Source organism: Phragmites australis, chromosome 13 (genome assembly GCF_958298935.1).
Source record: "Phragmites australis chromosome 13, lpPhrAust1.1, whole genome shotgun sequence".
Classification (NCBI taxonomy): Eukaryota; Viridiplantae; Streptophyta; class Magnoliopsida; order Poales; family Poaceae; genus Phragmites; species Phragmites australis.
This window is the reverse complement of record NC_084933.1, coordinates 22,002,985-22,016,032: the sequence shown is the minus strand read 5'-3', so window position 1 is coordinate 22,016,032 and position 13,048 is coordinate 22,002,985. Positions and strand designations below refer to the sequence as shown.

General features: G+C 43.9%; 1 protein-coding gene across 1 annotated transcript; it reads left to right on the top strand.

Annotated features, from left to right (window-relative positions):
- Window positions 1–7,176: 7,176 nt before the first annotated feature.
- Window positions 7,177–11,476, top strand: LOC133888841 (probable inositol transporter 2). The gene is made up of 7 exons (XM_062329214.1): window positions 7,177–7,507; window positions 8,268–8,460; window positions 8,837–8,907; window positions 9,036–9,371; window positions 9,802–9,909; window positions 10,046–10,654; window positions 10,742–11,476. Exons 2-7 carry the CDS (start codon window positions 8,328–8,330, stop codon window positions 11,240–11,242), a joined length of 1,758 nt encoding a protein of 585 aa, XP_062185198.1. The 5' UTR covers window positions 7,177–7,507; window positions 8,268–8,327; the 3' UTR covers window positions 11,243–11,476.
- The last annotated feature ends 1,572 nt before the right edge of the window (window positions 11,477–13,048 follow it).

The window sequence follows — 13,048 nt, the reverse complement described above, 5'->3', positions numbered from 1 at the left end:
CGTTCCGTCTGCCGCGCTGCTGTGGCAGGCGAACAAGACCAGGCGGGCGTAGCGGGCCGCTCTACGGTTGCCCGGTGGGCCCTCTCCACGGCGCCCATTGCCAGCGCCATCATGACGACTGAAGACCGGACGCGAGGCGCGTTTTCAACCCCCGTCACTTCGCGCAGAAGCCATGATGACGCTCTTTCCATTTATGGTGCCTTGGAACTCGTGCCCTCCCTTTCGGGGCACGCTACCGCCGGCGGGTATTTAAAGCAACCGGCAGCACGGACAAAGACAGGGGAAGACGAGGCCAAGTCTAGGGTGAATCAAGCTCAGACAAGCAAACACAGAACCAACAGAAGCACACACAGACCGAAGGTGAATCCAAGCGAACAGAGGGCGCTCAGGCACTCGAAGAACACCTTCGTACGAGCATAGAAACCGAAGAATAAGGAGCCCGAGGCTCTAGGATAGACAGACATTCTTGTAACTAGCACATTCCTGAGAGACATTCTCAGGGCATTTATAGCATCCACACAGGAGTAGGGTGTTACGCGCAGTGCGGTCCGAACCTGTCTAAAAATCCCCCAAGCGCATTTACTCTTTTCTGCATTAGATCATTCCACCCCACCTGCCATCACATTTACATCCATTTATTTCTCCAGCAAACATATTCAGAATCATCCCCCCGGCCGAATCTCTAAAAAGGGGTCCCTCAGGATCCCTGCGATAGGAGCTAACCCTCCGACAATGGCCGTTGCATCAAGGGGTGATTCTAGGCATTTGCCGAGCATGAGGCGTGTTGACGGGGGTGTCAGCCCTTAAAGAGGGTTAATGTAATACCCTAGCCTATTAGCAGCTTAATTATAGTGATGATTTATGTGGTTTAGGTGTGTTGTGTAGTAATTTAGTATCACCTTGATAGTATAGGTAGGTGAGGGTTAGCATATAAACATTATCGTTTCAAACATATTACCTCCAGATAAATCCTTTTACACAAAGTGATAATAGATGTGCTATAAGTACATAGATCTACACCATGAGTGGGCTAAGCTAGAAATGAATTTTGGACACCAGGTGTTACACATGCTTTATGCATAATTAAACAGCACAGCTTCTAACATACTTACATGCTTCATGAATTTTCAGACGAAGAAATAATAAGTAGTAGACGTAAATCCGGTTCATTATAATATATGTGTTGCAATTAAAAAGGTGAAGTTAATCTAATAGTAAAATAAAGTATAGCACAACCGCTAAGTTCACTTGTATAAGAGTGGCTAAGCAAGTGCATAAGACATACTTTATTTTTAATAATACATCACTTACATATTATGAACTTCATCTATTTCATGAGATTGAAATACAAACAACTAGCCTCATCTATGAAAGACATCATAAAAGGTATAGATCTCAAATATAAATAATATGCATATGGTATGCTACATATGACAACTATAAATGATGCATCATTTGGACTTTGTTTGTATGACATTGGGCGGGAACTTCCTCTAACTAAATCAAAGACCAATGAATAGAAAATTACATAGATTAAAGCTCTTAACCAAAATGAAATGCCAAAGTAAAGGCATCAACACACGTACAACTTTGTTTTGAATCTTATGGACGAATTTGACACCAATTAATCTCAGTTTCTAAATTAAGCTGCTACACGCTAAACATATAAACAAATCCTAAACTAATCCTCCCATCTAACTTAATCCACCATCGACTAGGGACTAACTAGAGATCACCTTCATTGTGAGATCACAAATCGACGATGAATTCTGATAAATTCCACGAAATTCCCTTTTCCCCTTCCTCTCCTTTTTCCTCGTCCTCCCTAAGGGTGGCAACAAGTAGGGTCGAGGCCGGGTGGAGTGAGAACACACTCGACCCGAAACCCCGACCCGGCCCTGAAATTCTAACCAGGTGTAAAACCACCCCGACCCCAGCCTCGACAGGGATCCGAGACCCAATGGGACCCGAAACCTGCTCCGTCTAGATCTGTCCCTAACCTCACATAGCTCCTGGGCTCTGGCGAAGTAACTCCGTCCATGTCATCGTTAGTAGTATCCCTCTCTCTCCACGGTGAAGCAACCTCATCCCTGTCTCTACGGTGAAGCAAAACCTAACCCAAATGAAATCAAGGAAGATGTCACCAAAACAACCAGTACCCCCCAGAGAATCAAAGTGCCGCATGCTCAATCCTATTGGTCAGAGGAACAAGGCAGCCAAAAAACAACGCGATACGTGCCTGAGGAAGGAGGTGCGAATGTTGTTAGAGGCGAATGTCGAGTCATTGACTCATTGGACGAGCCTCCCATGCCATGTGAGAGCACTATCTCATGCCGAGAGGCGCACGTCCAGGAAGCTTAGCAGCGCAACCAGGAGGCGGAGCGGTGCGTCTTGCCAAGCTCGAGCTCAAATAGCAGCTTACTGTCGTGCCTTGCCACCTAGAACCGCAAGGCTATGTGCGGTCGGCCAGGATGCGACAATTGTGATGGCGAGGAACCCACCACGCGCACGATGAGGTACAAACGAAGCAGCTCCACTTCGTGGCTGTCCGCGAGTGGCGACATCGGAATCAAGAGGTACATGCAAAGGGGATGTGGCATGTAGCATGTGATGGTGTGAGGTGTGATGGGAGAGGGAGATGTGTGGACTGTGTGATAGGAGATGCAGAGTAAGGCTGTAATGGGAATGGGTCAAAAAATAATGGGTCCCGATTTCCAAGCCCATGGGACACCTGTAGGTGCAAAATAAACTCAAACCCGAACCTGACTCGGGTCGAGGCCCTGACCTGATGGCCCTATGGGACAGTTTTTATACATGAACCCGTCTCTACCGGGTCTAAAATCCACGGGGCCCTAATCCGTCTCACTGCTACCCTTACTCCTCATTCTCCTTCTTCTTCTTCTTCTTCTTCTTCTTCTTTACATCATTCTATACCGGGGGGGGGGGGGGGCAGCGGTGCACGGCTGGGGGCTAGGGTTTAGGGTGCGTGCGTGTGGTGTCGGGCGAGAATGGGTGGGATTGGGGTGGTGGCCGATCCCCACCCGAGTCTTATCATTTATTATTATTATTATTATTATTATTATTATTATTATTATTATTATTATTATTATTATTATTATTATTAATATTAATATTAATATTATTATTCAATAGTTTAAATTTATTTGACTCGTTACAGATTAATCGTGTGTTTGAATAGATTGAGAATAAAAGATCAAACCTCACGGGGCCTACATCAACCTCCTATTTTATAAATATTCAGGTATTACATTTGCCGAGCGTCCGAGCGTCTGGCATGGATGGCGCTTCAAGTCTTCAACATCGTCACAAGGGCTGCGCTGAGGTCAGAGCATACATTGCTTAGTGCTAAAGTTGAGAACTGGGGTTCTCCTTGTGGGAACAACTCTTTTTGATGTGCGGTGTAGATTTCTCGCAAAGAAAAAAAAGTGCGGTGTGGAGGTTATTTTGAAAGATATAGCATGACTTAACTTGTCCAGTCCTTGAGGCTTATTGATGAGGATTAAGATCATAAATAAGAATCAACTTAGGATTAGCACACAAAAACAAGGTTGATCGAATAATCCACAAATCAAGAACGACTCACCCAGTAGCAGTCCGGTAGAGCGGTTGATAATGTGTTAGTATTTGGCATGTTCACGGATTGCCGGATCCATTTTCCTAATTCTCCATCTCAGAAAAAAGGCGCGAAGAAGTTGTAGATGGAGCCCGTTCCTTTTTTTTTTTTATAATTAGTCCGTTCCCTTTTTAGAACCGAACCCGAGCACAAATAAGAGAACTTAGAAGATGGATCTCGTCATTCCCAGAACACGAGACGCGCCACGTAGGTGGAGCTTATGTCCTTTTCTCATTAATTCTCATGTGAATACGATGGTGTAGTATCCACAGAGGGAAAACTCCATCAGGTTACTTTCGGTATTAAGCCCACTAGGATTTCTTAAGGGTATTTTAAGAGATTTCTTTTGCGGACGAGAATCTCTTTGAAAAGATATTTTTGTTCTCTTCAGCGTTTCAACGATTTTCTTACGGTTTCGTCATGAAGTGATTCTTAAAGTTATTTACTTTAGATGAGATTTTATCACTTTTTTCTTCACAAATCTCTTTAAAAAATATATTAGAGTCACTAGTGTAGAGAATGAGAATCTCCAGGCTGCTATTTTGGAGGAGGAAGTTAAAGAAGCAGTTTTTTAGTTGTTATTCTAATGGGGCTCCTGGCCCTGATGGTCTCCCTTTTCTCTTCTACCAAAAGTTCTGGGATATAGTAAAGAGGGATTTGATGAATATGTTTTCTGCTTTCCAGCAGGGTAAACTAGATTTATATAGGCTCAATTTTGCTTTGCTAACGTTGGTACCTAAAGAGGACGAGGCTAGATGTTTGAGGAAGTTTAGACATATTAGTTTACTAAATTGTAGCTTTAAGAATTTTTCTAAGATTCTAACCCTAAGGCTAGGAAAGGTATGTCAAAGGCTTATTTTGCATCAGCAAAGTGCTTTCATTCAGGGTAGATATATCTTAGAAAGTGTTGTAGTGGCACATGAGATTGTGCATAGTATTCATAAAAATCAAGAACCTGGGGTTATTCTTAAGTTAGACTATGAGAAAGCCTATGATAGAGTTAATTTGGATATCTTGTTTGAAATTTTAGAATCTAGAGGTTTTGGATCTATTTGGATTAATTGGATCAAACATGTGGTTATAGGAGGTTCTGTAGGTGTTGCCATAAATGGTGAGTGCAGTAGTTACTTTAAAACGGGCAAAGGCTTGAGGCAAGGGGACCCTTTGTCCCCTCTCCTCTTTAATCTGCTAGGGGATGTCCTCACTAGGATGTTAATTAAGGCTGCTAAAGGTAATTTGATTAGGGGTTTGCTCTCTGGCTTTAATACTGAAGGAGTGATTTCCTTACAATATGCTGATGATACTATAATTTTCCCTTCGGCAAATGAATGTCATCTTAGATCTTTGAAATGTGTCCTTGTCTGTTTTGAGAAGATTTTTGGGATGAGAATAAACTTTAATAAGAGTGAGTTTATTCCCATACATTTAGATGAGGAGCAGGCCAATAGGATCTCTCACATCTTTGGAGGACCATTGGGATCCTTGCCTATGAAGTACCCAGGAGTGCCTTTACATTTTGACAAGTTAAGAAAAGAGGACATTCAACCTCTAGTGAATAAGATTCTTAAAAGAATAGCTGGTTGGAGGGGAAAATTGCTGTCTTATAGTGGTAGATTAGTGCTTATCAAATCTTGCTTAGCTACCATTCCTATTTACCTTTTGTCTTTTATAAGTTCCCTAAATGGGCTATCAACATGATTAATACTCATATGGCCCACTGTTTATAGAACACTGGTGATAATAGAAGTAACTTCCATTTGGCCAATTGGCCGAGTGTTTGTATGAGGAAGGAGTATGGGGGGGGGGGCTAGGAGTTCCTGATCTAAGAGATTTAAATATATGCTTGTTAGGGTCTTGGATAAGAAGGTTTATTAGTGACAATGGCAAAATGTGGAAGCAGGTCATAGAGTTCAAATATAACACTACTAATCCTAATATCTTCTCCTGTAATGATGTTGGTGTGTCTCATTTTTGGAAAAGTGTGCTATGGGCTGCAAAAGTAGCAAAAATGGGTTATCGTTGGGTTATTGATAATGGTAGAAATGTGAAATTCTGGGAGGATAATTGGTTGGGATCTTCCAGTCTTGCAATTCAGTTTTGGGATTTATATATCATTGCCAACGAGAAATCCAGTACTGTAGCGGAGCTTTGGGATGGAATAGATCTTAAATGCACTTTTAGAAGGTGTGTCAATGAGAGTCTCATGAGAAAATGGGAGGAGTTGTGTCAAATTGCTTCCACAATTAGTCTGTCTGATCAAGAAGATGTCCTAGTTTGGCAGTTTAACTCGTCAGGTGTGTATTCTTCGCAGTCGTTATATAAAGTTCTTAACTTTAGAGGAATCATGCCGGTGTACACGCCGGCGGTTTGGAAATTTTTTGTGCTCCCCAGAGTCCATTTCTTCTTATGGCTGCTGTCCAAAAATAAAACCTTGACTCGAGACAATGTAGAAAAGAGGATGAAGCTCGAAGATGCTTCATGTCTCTTTTGCAATGAAAAAGAATCAGTAAATCATCTGTTTTTTGAGTGTGTTGTGGCTTCTTCCATGTGGCTTTCTATCTCTGAGATAGTGGATTTACAGTTAGGATCTAGTTATGAGTCTGTTGCTATTCTGTGGTTAGATAATAAGAAGTTCTCTGTTGTCAATATGACTAATGTTACGGTATTATGGGCTATCAGGAAGCTAAGAAATAATTTATGTTTTCAGAATGGAGTTTGGTGCAATATGAAAGATCTGTGGAGGAGAATTGTCTTGATGCTCAAAGGTTAGAAAATCCTGTGTCCTACGAGATGCCTTTCACATTTCGAGCGCGTGCTTTGCAAGATGGAGGCGGTGCTTTCGAGACCGGAAAGGGTGCTTTGGTGATGGGCAAAGATTTGGGAGTAGCTGTTTCTGCTCTTGTTGCTTGCCAGCATCATTTGCTGAGCCGGGTGCCCCCAAGTCTGAAGAAATGCATCGGTAAAAGCAAGGTCGAGCAGTTAGTACCAGATGTTGGTTCATGCTCCTGGCTCTTAGCAAGAGGGCGACTGTGAACAAATAGAATAGTTTGGTTTTCTATTGAGCTGGTGCTAGTTTTAAATTGTGATTGTTGGACACAAATGATGTAAACAGTTTTGTCTCCTTAATGCATTGGGTGACTGGGGCTTGGCCCTTGAATTTTTTTAAAAAAAATAGAGATAAGAGAAAATAGAGAAAATAAAAATAGAGAGGAGAATCAGAAAAAATGAAATAAAGAGGATATAGTTTAAGATGGTCTGTTCCCTGCAAACGAACACTTGAACGGTTGCGGTTTTCTGATGTCCCAGGTGGCTGCACGCAACAATCCACGCTATCTTTAGCAGGCGGGCGGGCACCCGGATCCTAATTCCGGCGCGCCGATTTCCATCCGGAAAGTTGCGTGCAACAAACCGCGATCCTTGCACGGTTGCACCCAACGCCGCGTGAGTGCGCTACTCGGCGTACTACTCCGAGCCACGCCGCGCCCCGGTCTATAGAGCGCGCGGTCAAGGCACGGGCAGAGGGATCCAGCGAGTCAAGGGGATCGCGCAGTTTGTTCATCCGGGGTTGGCACCCGCGCACCGCGCGCCCTCGTTTCTTTCTAGCCGCGAGGCAGGAACAGATCAGCAAGCCAGGCAGGCAGGCGAGACCGCGCAGCTGCTCACCCGCTCGAGATCGCGCGCTCGGACGGCCGGGATCTCGTCGCCGTGATTGGCAACCGCAACCGCGTCGGAAACCTCGTCCGTAATAAACCGCGCGCCGCTGCCACTTGCTCGTCCGTCCGTGGAGGTGGGAAACCCTGGGTGGAACCGGGACTGTTCTGGCCCGGCGGCTCTCGGCGAGGTTTTGCTCGCTCCGCTTCGCTTTGTTTCTCGGTGAGGTTTCCGGCGTCCTGGCATTTGGTTATTCTCCTTCTCCTTCACGTCCTTCTTCTTGTTCGTTTGGAAAGGTTGGGAATTTTCGTGGGTTCTTTTCTTGTTTGTTCCTGGCAAAGATTGTGGAAGATGTTTTGAGCAATGATTTTATCGGTTGGTTTCTTCTACATGCTGTACCATTTTAGAGGATTCGGTCTGATTGTTTCGTCTGCGGACCATATCGTTTCGGATTTTGCTCATCTTTTGGCGAGGACTGGTGGGCGGTTAATCCCATCTTTATAGGACTTTAACCTTGGGTTTGGGGTGGTCCGAGGTTCCAGATAATTCTTTGCAATGCTGGTTGCGCCGTCCTATAAAGATGGGATTATCGTTTATCGAGAGCAGCTTGTTTGTTCGGTGCTGTTCTAAGGCATCGGATAAGTTTTCCCCCGTTTTATCTATTCTTTTGGATACAAGAGCGAAAGTTCTAAAGGCGTTCACCATTGATGCACCGCAGGGTTGGTAAAATTTTGATATTTGTCTTGCCTCGCTTCATATTTGACTATTGTTTCCAAATTCTCTTTCGGCTTGTTCTGACTGATGTTAAATTGTTTTTTGTTAAAAAAATGATCTTAAATTGTTGATGCTAAGAATGTCTAAAAATCGTCATGTGATCCTCAGTGAACTTTGTAATATTAAAGTCTCGTTCTACCAACAGAATTTACAAGAGCATGTCTGTTATTCATGTTAACCCCAGTGAATTCCTGTATGACTAATGCAGTGAAGTGCGTGACCCAGTACATCTGAACCTACGCCAGGTGTATAAAGGCACTTGAATACAATGGAAGGGGGTGCGACTGTAGCAGATAAGGCAGAATTCAAGGAGTGCCTGCGGCTTACCTGGACACAGCCTTACATTCTTCAGCTTGTTCTGTCTGCTGGCATCGGTGGTCTTCTTTTCGGATATGATACAGGTATTTGTCCATGATAAGCTACAAAACAATATATCTTGTCGAACTTTTTTTTAGGATAAATAGAGGCTGTGAGTATAGCTGATAGATGTTTCAATACGTCTTTCTTTTTGACATTCTCGAGTTTTTCTCTTCTAAAAAGAAGAAGTGACAATGTTTATCAATCACCTTGAATGTCTGAGGAAAGCAGGATTCCAGAAAATCTCCTTTTATTTTACAAGTATCATGATGATTTCCATCCTGTGGTGCTTGCTGTGCATATATCTGTTAAAAATTTGGGCATTTTAACGTCCCATTTGTCATGTTCATCCTATTACATACACTTCGAGAAGTTCAACGACTGAATTGATTTGCCTCCTTGTTAACAATTATTTTCTAGGTGTCATATCTGGAGCCCTTCTGTACATTCGAGATGATTTCTCTGCGGTGGAAAAGAGCACTGTATTAAGGGTATATATGGCTTATCCCTGATTCGCACTGTGATTCAAATTCAACTTCAGTTCATGTGACATCCTTTTCTTCAGAAAATAAGATTCTATGTGGCTAACATGTGATGCCATGGTTGACTCGAAATACAGGAGACAATAGTCAGTATGGCTGTTGCTGGAGCTATAGTTGGAGCTGCATTTGGTGGCTGGATGAATGACAAGTTTGGAAGGAGGCCCTCCATCATAATTGCCGATGCCCTGTTCTTTGGAGGTGCTGTGATCATGGCCTTTTCCCCAACACCTGCAGTTATCATTATTGGGAGGGTCTTTGTTGGTCTTGGTGTAGGAATGGCTTCCATGACAGCTCCTCTGTACATCTCCGAAGCCTCCCCTGCTAGAATCAGAGGTGCTCTAGTGAGTACAAATGGCCTTCTCATCACTGGAGGACAGTTCATGGCGTACCTCATTAATCTAGCCTTCACTAAGGTACTCACTTAGACACTGAAGTCTTGCCATATTATAAACATTTGAAGAATATATTATCGTAGGGTAATCGATTTGGAAAGAACGTAATCGGCACACTTTTGACCATAAAAAGCTGGCTTCGGCTCAGACCATTCACCTTATCAAGGACGAGGACACTCTTTGGATTTTTGCAGGCGCGCCACCTTTGCGCCTTTTAGCGCGAGAAAAGTCTTTATTTTTGGTTTGGGTGCTTCCGGGATACCCCAAATCTCCCTTGTACCGGGAAAGTTTTAACTTTTGCCCGTTGGGCTTCTTCTTATTAATATAATAGGCAGCTCTCCTGCCGGTTCGTTTCAAAAAGAATATAGTATTATCTTTTCAAACAGCAGCAATAATATGATCTCTGCCCTCAATAACAATGTTATCTCAAATTTTCAATGACCTTTGTCAGGTACCAGGAACCTGGAGGTGGATGCTTGGTATTGCAGGGGTTCCTGCCCTGGTCCAGTTCATTCTGATGCTGCTGCTGCCAGAATCACCAAGGTGGCTATACAGAAAGGTTGGTATTTCTGTACAAAACGTATTACATGGGCAAGAATCATTTGAGGTTTCAAATACTACCATAGTTCAGTCAATAGATAGTACATATTGTGGTAAATTACTAACAAGTTGCCCTTTCTTGGTGAAACGAACAGGGTAGGAAAGAGGAAGCCGCAGCAATCTTGCGGAAGATTTACCCGGCAAACGAGGTCGAGCAAGAGATTGAAGCCATGCACCAGTCCGTCGAAGATGAGGTGCTCCTGGAGGGCTCCATCGGCGAGCAGGGCCTCATTGGCAAGTTGAGGAAGGCGCTGGGCAGCAAGGTCGTCCGCCGGGGGCTCATGGCCGGCGTCATCGCGCAGGTCGCGCAGCAGTTCGTCGGCATCAACACCGTCATGTACTACAGCCCGACGATCGTGCAGCTGGCCGGCTTCGCGTCCAACAACACGGCCATGGCGCTCTCCCTCATCACCTCGGGCCTGAACGCCATCGGCTCGATCGTGAGCATGTTCTTCGTGGACCGGGCCGGCCGGAGGCGCCTGATGCTCATCAGCCTTGTCGGCATCGTCGTGTGGCTCGCCGTGCTCGGCGGCACGTTCCTCGGCGCCGCGCACCACGCCCCACCCGTCAGCGACCTGGAGACGCAGCTGTTCGCGAACCAAACCCAGACGTGCCCCGAGTTCAACCCGCACGTCCGCTGGAGCTGCATGAACTGCCTCAAGGCCGCGTCCACGTGCGGCTTCTGCGCTCACCAAGGAGACAAGGCAAGTCACGCATCAGTCATTGTTCTTGTCTACGACATCACTACACGTTCATCTTGTCGGAATCGCTAATGATCTCAACCCATGCAGCTTCTTCCGGGGGCGTGCTTGGCGCTGAACGACGCGTCGCGGCGGACGTGCCGCGCGGACCAGCGGGAGTTCTACACGGAGGGGTGCCCCAACAACTTCGGGTGGCTGGCGCTCATCGGCCTGGGCGCGTACATCGTCTCCTACTCGCCCGGCATGGGCACGGTGCCGTGGATCGTCAACTCGGAGATCTACCCGCTGCGGTTCAGGGGCATCTGCGGCGGCATCGCGGCCGTGGCCAACTGGGTCTCCAACCTCATCGTGACGCAGACGTTCCTGTCCCTGACCAAGGCGCTCGGCACGTCGGCCACCTTCTTCCTCTTCTGCGGCGTCTCCTTCCTGGCGCTCGCCATCGTGTTCTTCACCGTGCCGGAGACCAAGGGCCTGCAGTTCGAGGAGGTGGAGAGGATGCTCGAGAGGAAGGACTACAAGCCGTGGAAGAGGTACCGCGGCGGCGACGAGCAGCCGGCCAAAGGCCGTGAAATTGGCCTCACTGCACCTTGAAATTTGCATTTCTTTTGTTCGTTTGGATTCGATTAACAATAATTCGTAGTTGGGTAGATAGTGCCCTGAAAGAACCTCCCTTGCCAATAGATTTTCAGGAAGGAAAAAGGAGGCATTAGCCATCTCCTGTTATGAAATTGTGAAAAATATTATAGCTGCTTGTTACCCTTTGTCCAGGAACATTTAATCTTCGTTTTTAACATTACGGTGAATATTAAGTCGTATTATATTAGAGCAGCACTCTGTTCTGCTCAACATTCAATCTTCCATTTCAACACTTTTTTTAAAAAATACACTGGTGGTCCTCGAACTGATGATAATGTGTCATTTAGATCTACAAATTTTAAAAATACACTTCTAGACTACTAATATTATCAAACCATGTCAAACAGATCAATATTGGCTCAGGCGGGATTTTGATGTTGATGTTGCATGCACCATGGTGCGTGGCAAAGACGGCTGACGTGGCATGCTGCATGTACCTACGTGGTAAAAACGGTACAGAAAAAATTAGAAAAAACAGAAAAATCAAAAGAAATAAAAAAAATCAAGAAAAATAGGGAAAATCAAGAAAAAATTCAGAAAAATAAAAAATCAAGAAAAAAACATATTTTTCAAAATAAAAAACAATATAAAAATTAAAAAATAATTAGAAAAATTATAAAATTAGAAAAAATTAGGACGCATGATTATTTCACAAGACCATATGCAATACGTCCTATTTTATAACACATTATACTTTTAGAAATGAATTAGAATAGTAAGAATCAACGAGTGAGTCTATTGCTAGTAGACACTATAACGTAACATGTAACTTGGCCACATGCAACACGTCCTACATGCTAACAAATAGTCTATTGCTAGAATAGGGAGCAGGAGCGACGCGGCCAGTGGTGAGAGGGCAGCAGGAGCGGGAGCAAGAGAGTCAGTGCATGATTGTGTCAGGCTATTTTCGACAGAAAGATAAATTACTGATATAGCCCTGAATAGTATGATGGGTAATTTTACCAAAATTATCATAATTACTAAAATATCTAATTATATAGATCGACAGATTAAGTTTATACTACCTCTTACCTCTACGTAGTATAGACCACCATAAAAAAGCTCTATTTTCTTCACTCATCTTTCCTTTATGCGTAACCAGTGGCCATAGTTAACAGATTACTTTCTCATTCTCTTTTTATTTTAGAGTAAAATAGACTCATTCGTTGTATGTGGTCTAGTGATATATTACACTATAATGCATGTTAGCAATAGACTCACTCGTTGGTCCTTACTATTTTAATTCCTTCCTAAAAGTAAAATATGTTATAGAATAGGATGTGTTGCATGTGGTCTAGTGACATATTTAAGCGTTCTAATTTTTTTCTAATTATTTTAGTTTTTTTTTTATTTTTATTTTTTAATTTTTTTGATTTTTTCCTAATTTTCCTGATTTTTTCTATTTTATGAATTTTTCTCTAGATTTTTCCTATTTTTATTTTTCTGAATTTTTTAGTTTTTCTTATTTTTCCAGATTTTTCTTATTTTTTTAAAAAAATTACATCTTTTCCACACCAACACCACATCTTTTCCAATGCTATCTGTCGTCACCGGCCCTCCCTCGCTAACCAATCTATTTAGAGCTCCCCGCTATCGGCAACGCTCACTTGCAGCACAGACGGCGCTATCGTTACCTCACCACACCACCATTTTACTGTCCACCATCTTTTCAACCGCCACCCTAGGCATCCCTCTGAGCCCAAACCCAAGAAACACATCCCAGCCTCAAAAATCCCCTCACCGAACCGAAAGGGACCTCTC

Bases quoted from the DNA above. Each gene is read 5' to 3' on its own strand.
- LOC133888841 (XM_062329214.1), top strand. From the start codon at position 8,328: ATGGAAGGGGGTGCGACTGTAGCAGATAAGGCAGAATTCAAGGAGTGC. The intron at 8,908-9,035 runs GTATATATGGCT...CTCGAAATACAG, and splicing joins AAAAGAGCACTGTATTAAGG to GAGACAATAGTCAGTATGGC. The intron at 9,372-9,801 runs GTACTCACTTAG...GACCTTTGTCAG, and splicing joins TTAATCTAGCCTTCACTAAG to GTACCAGGAACCTGGAGGTG.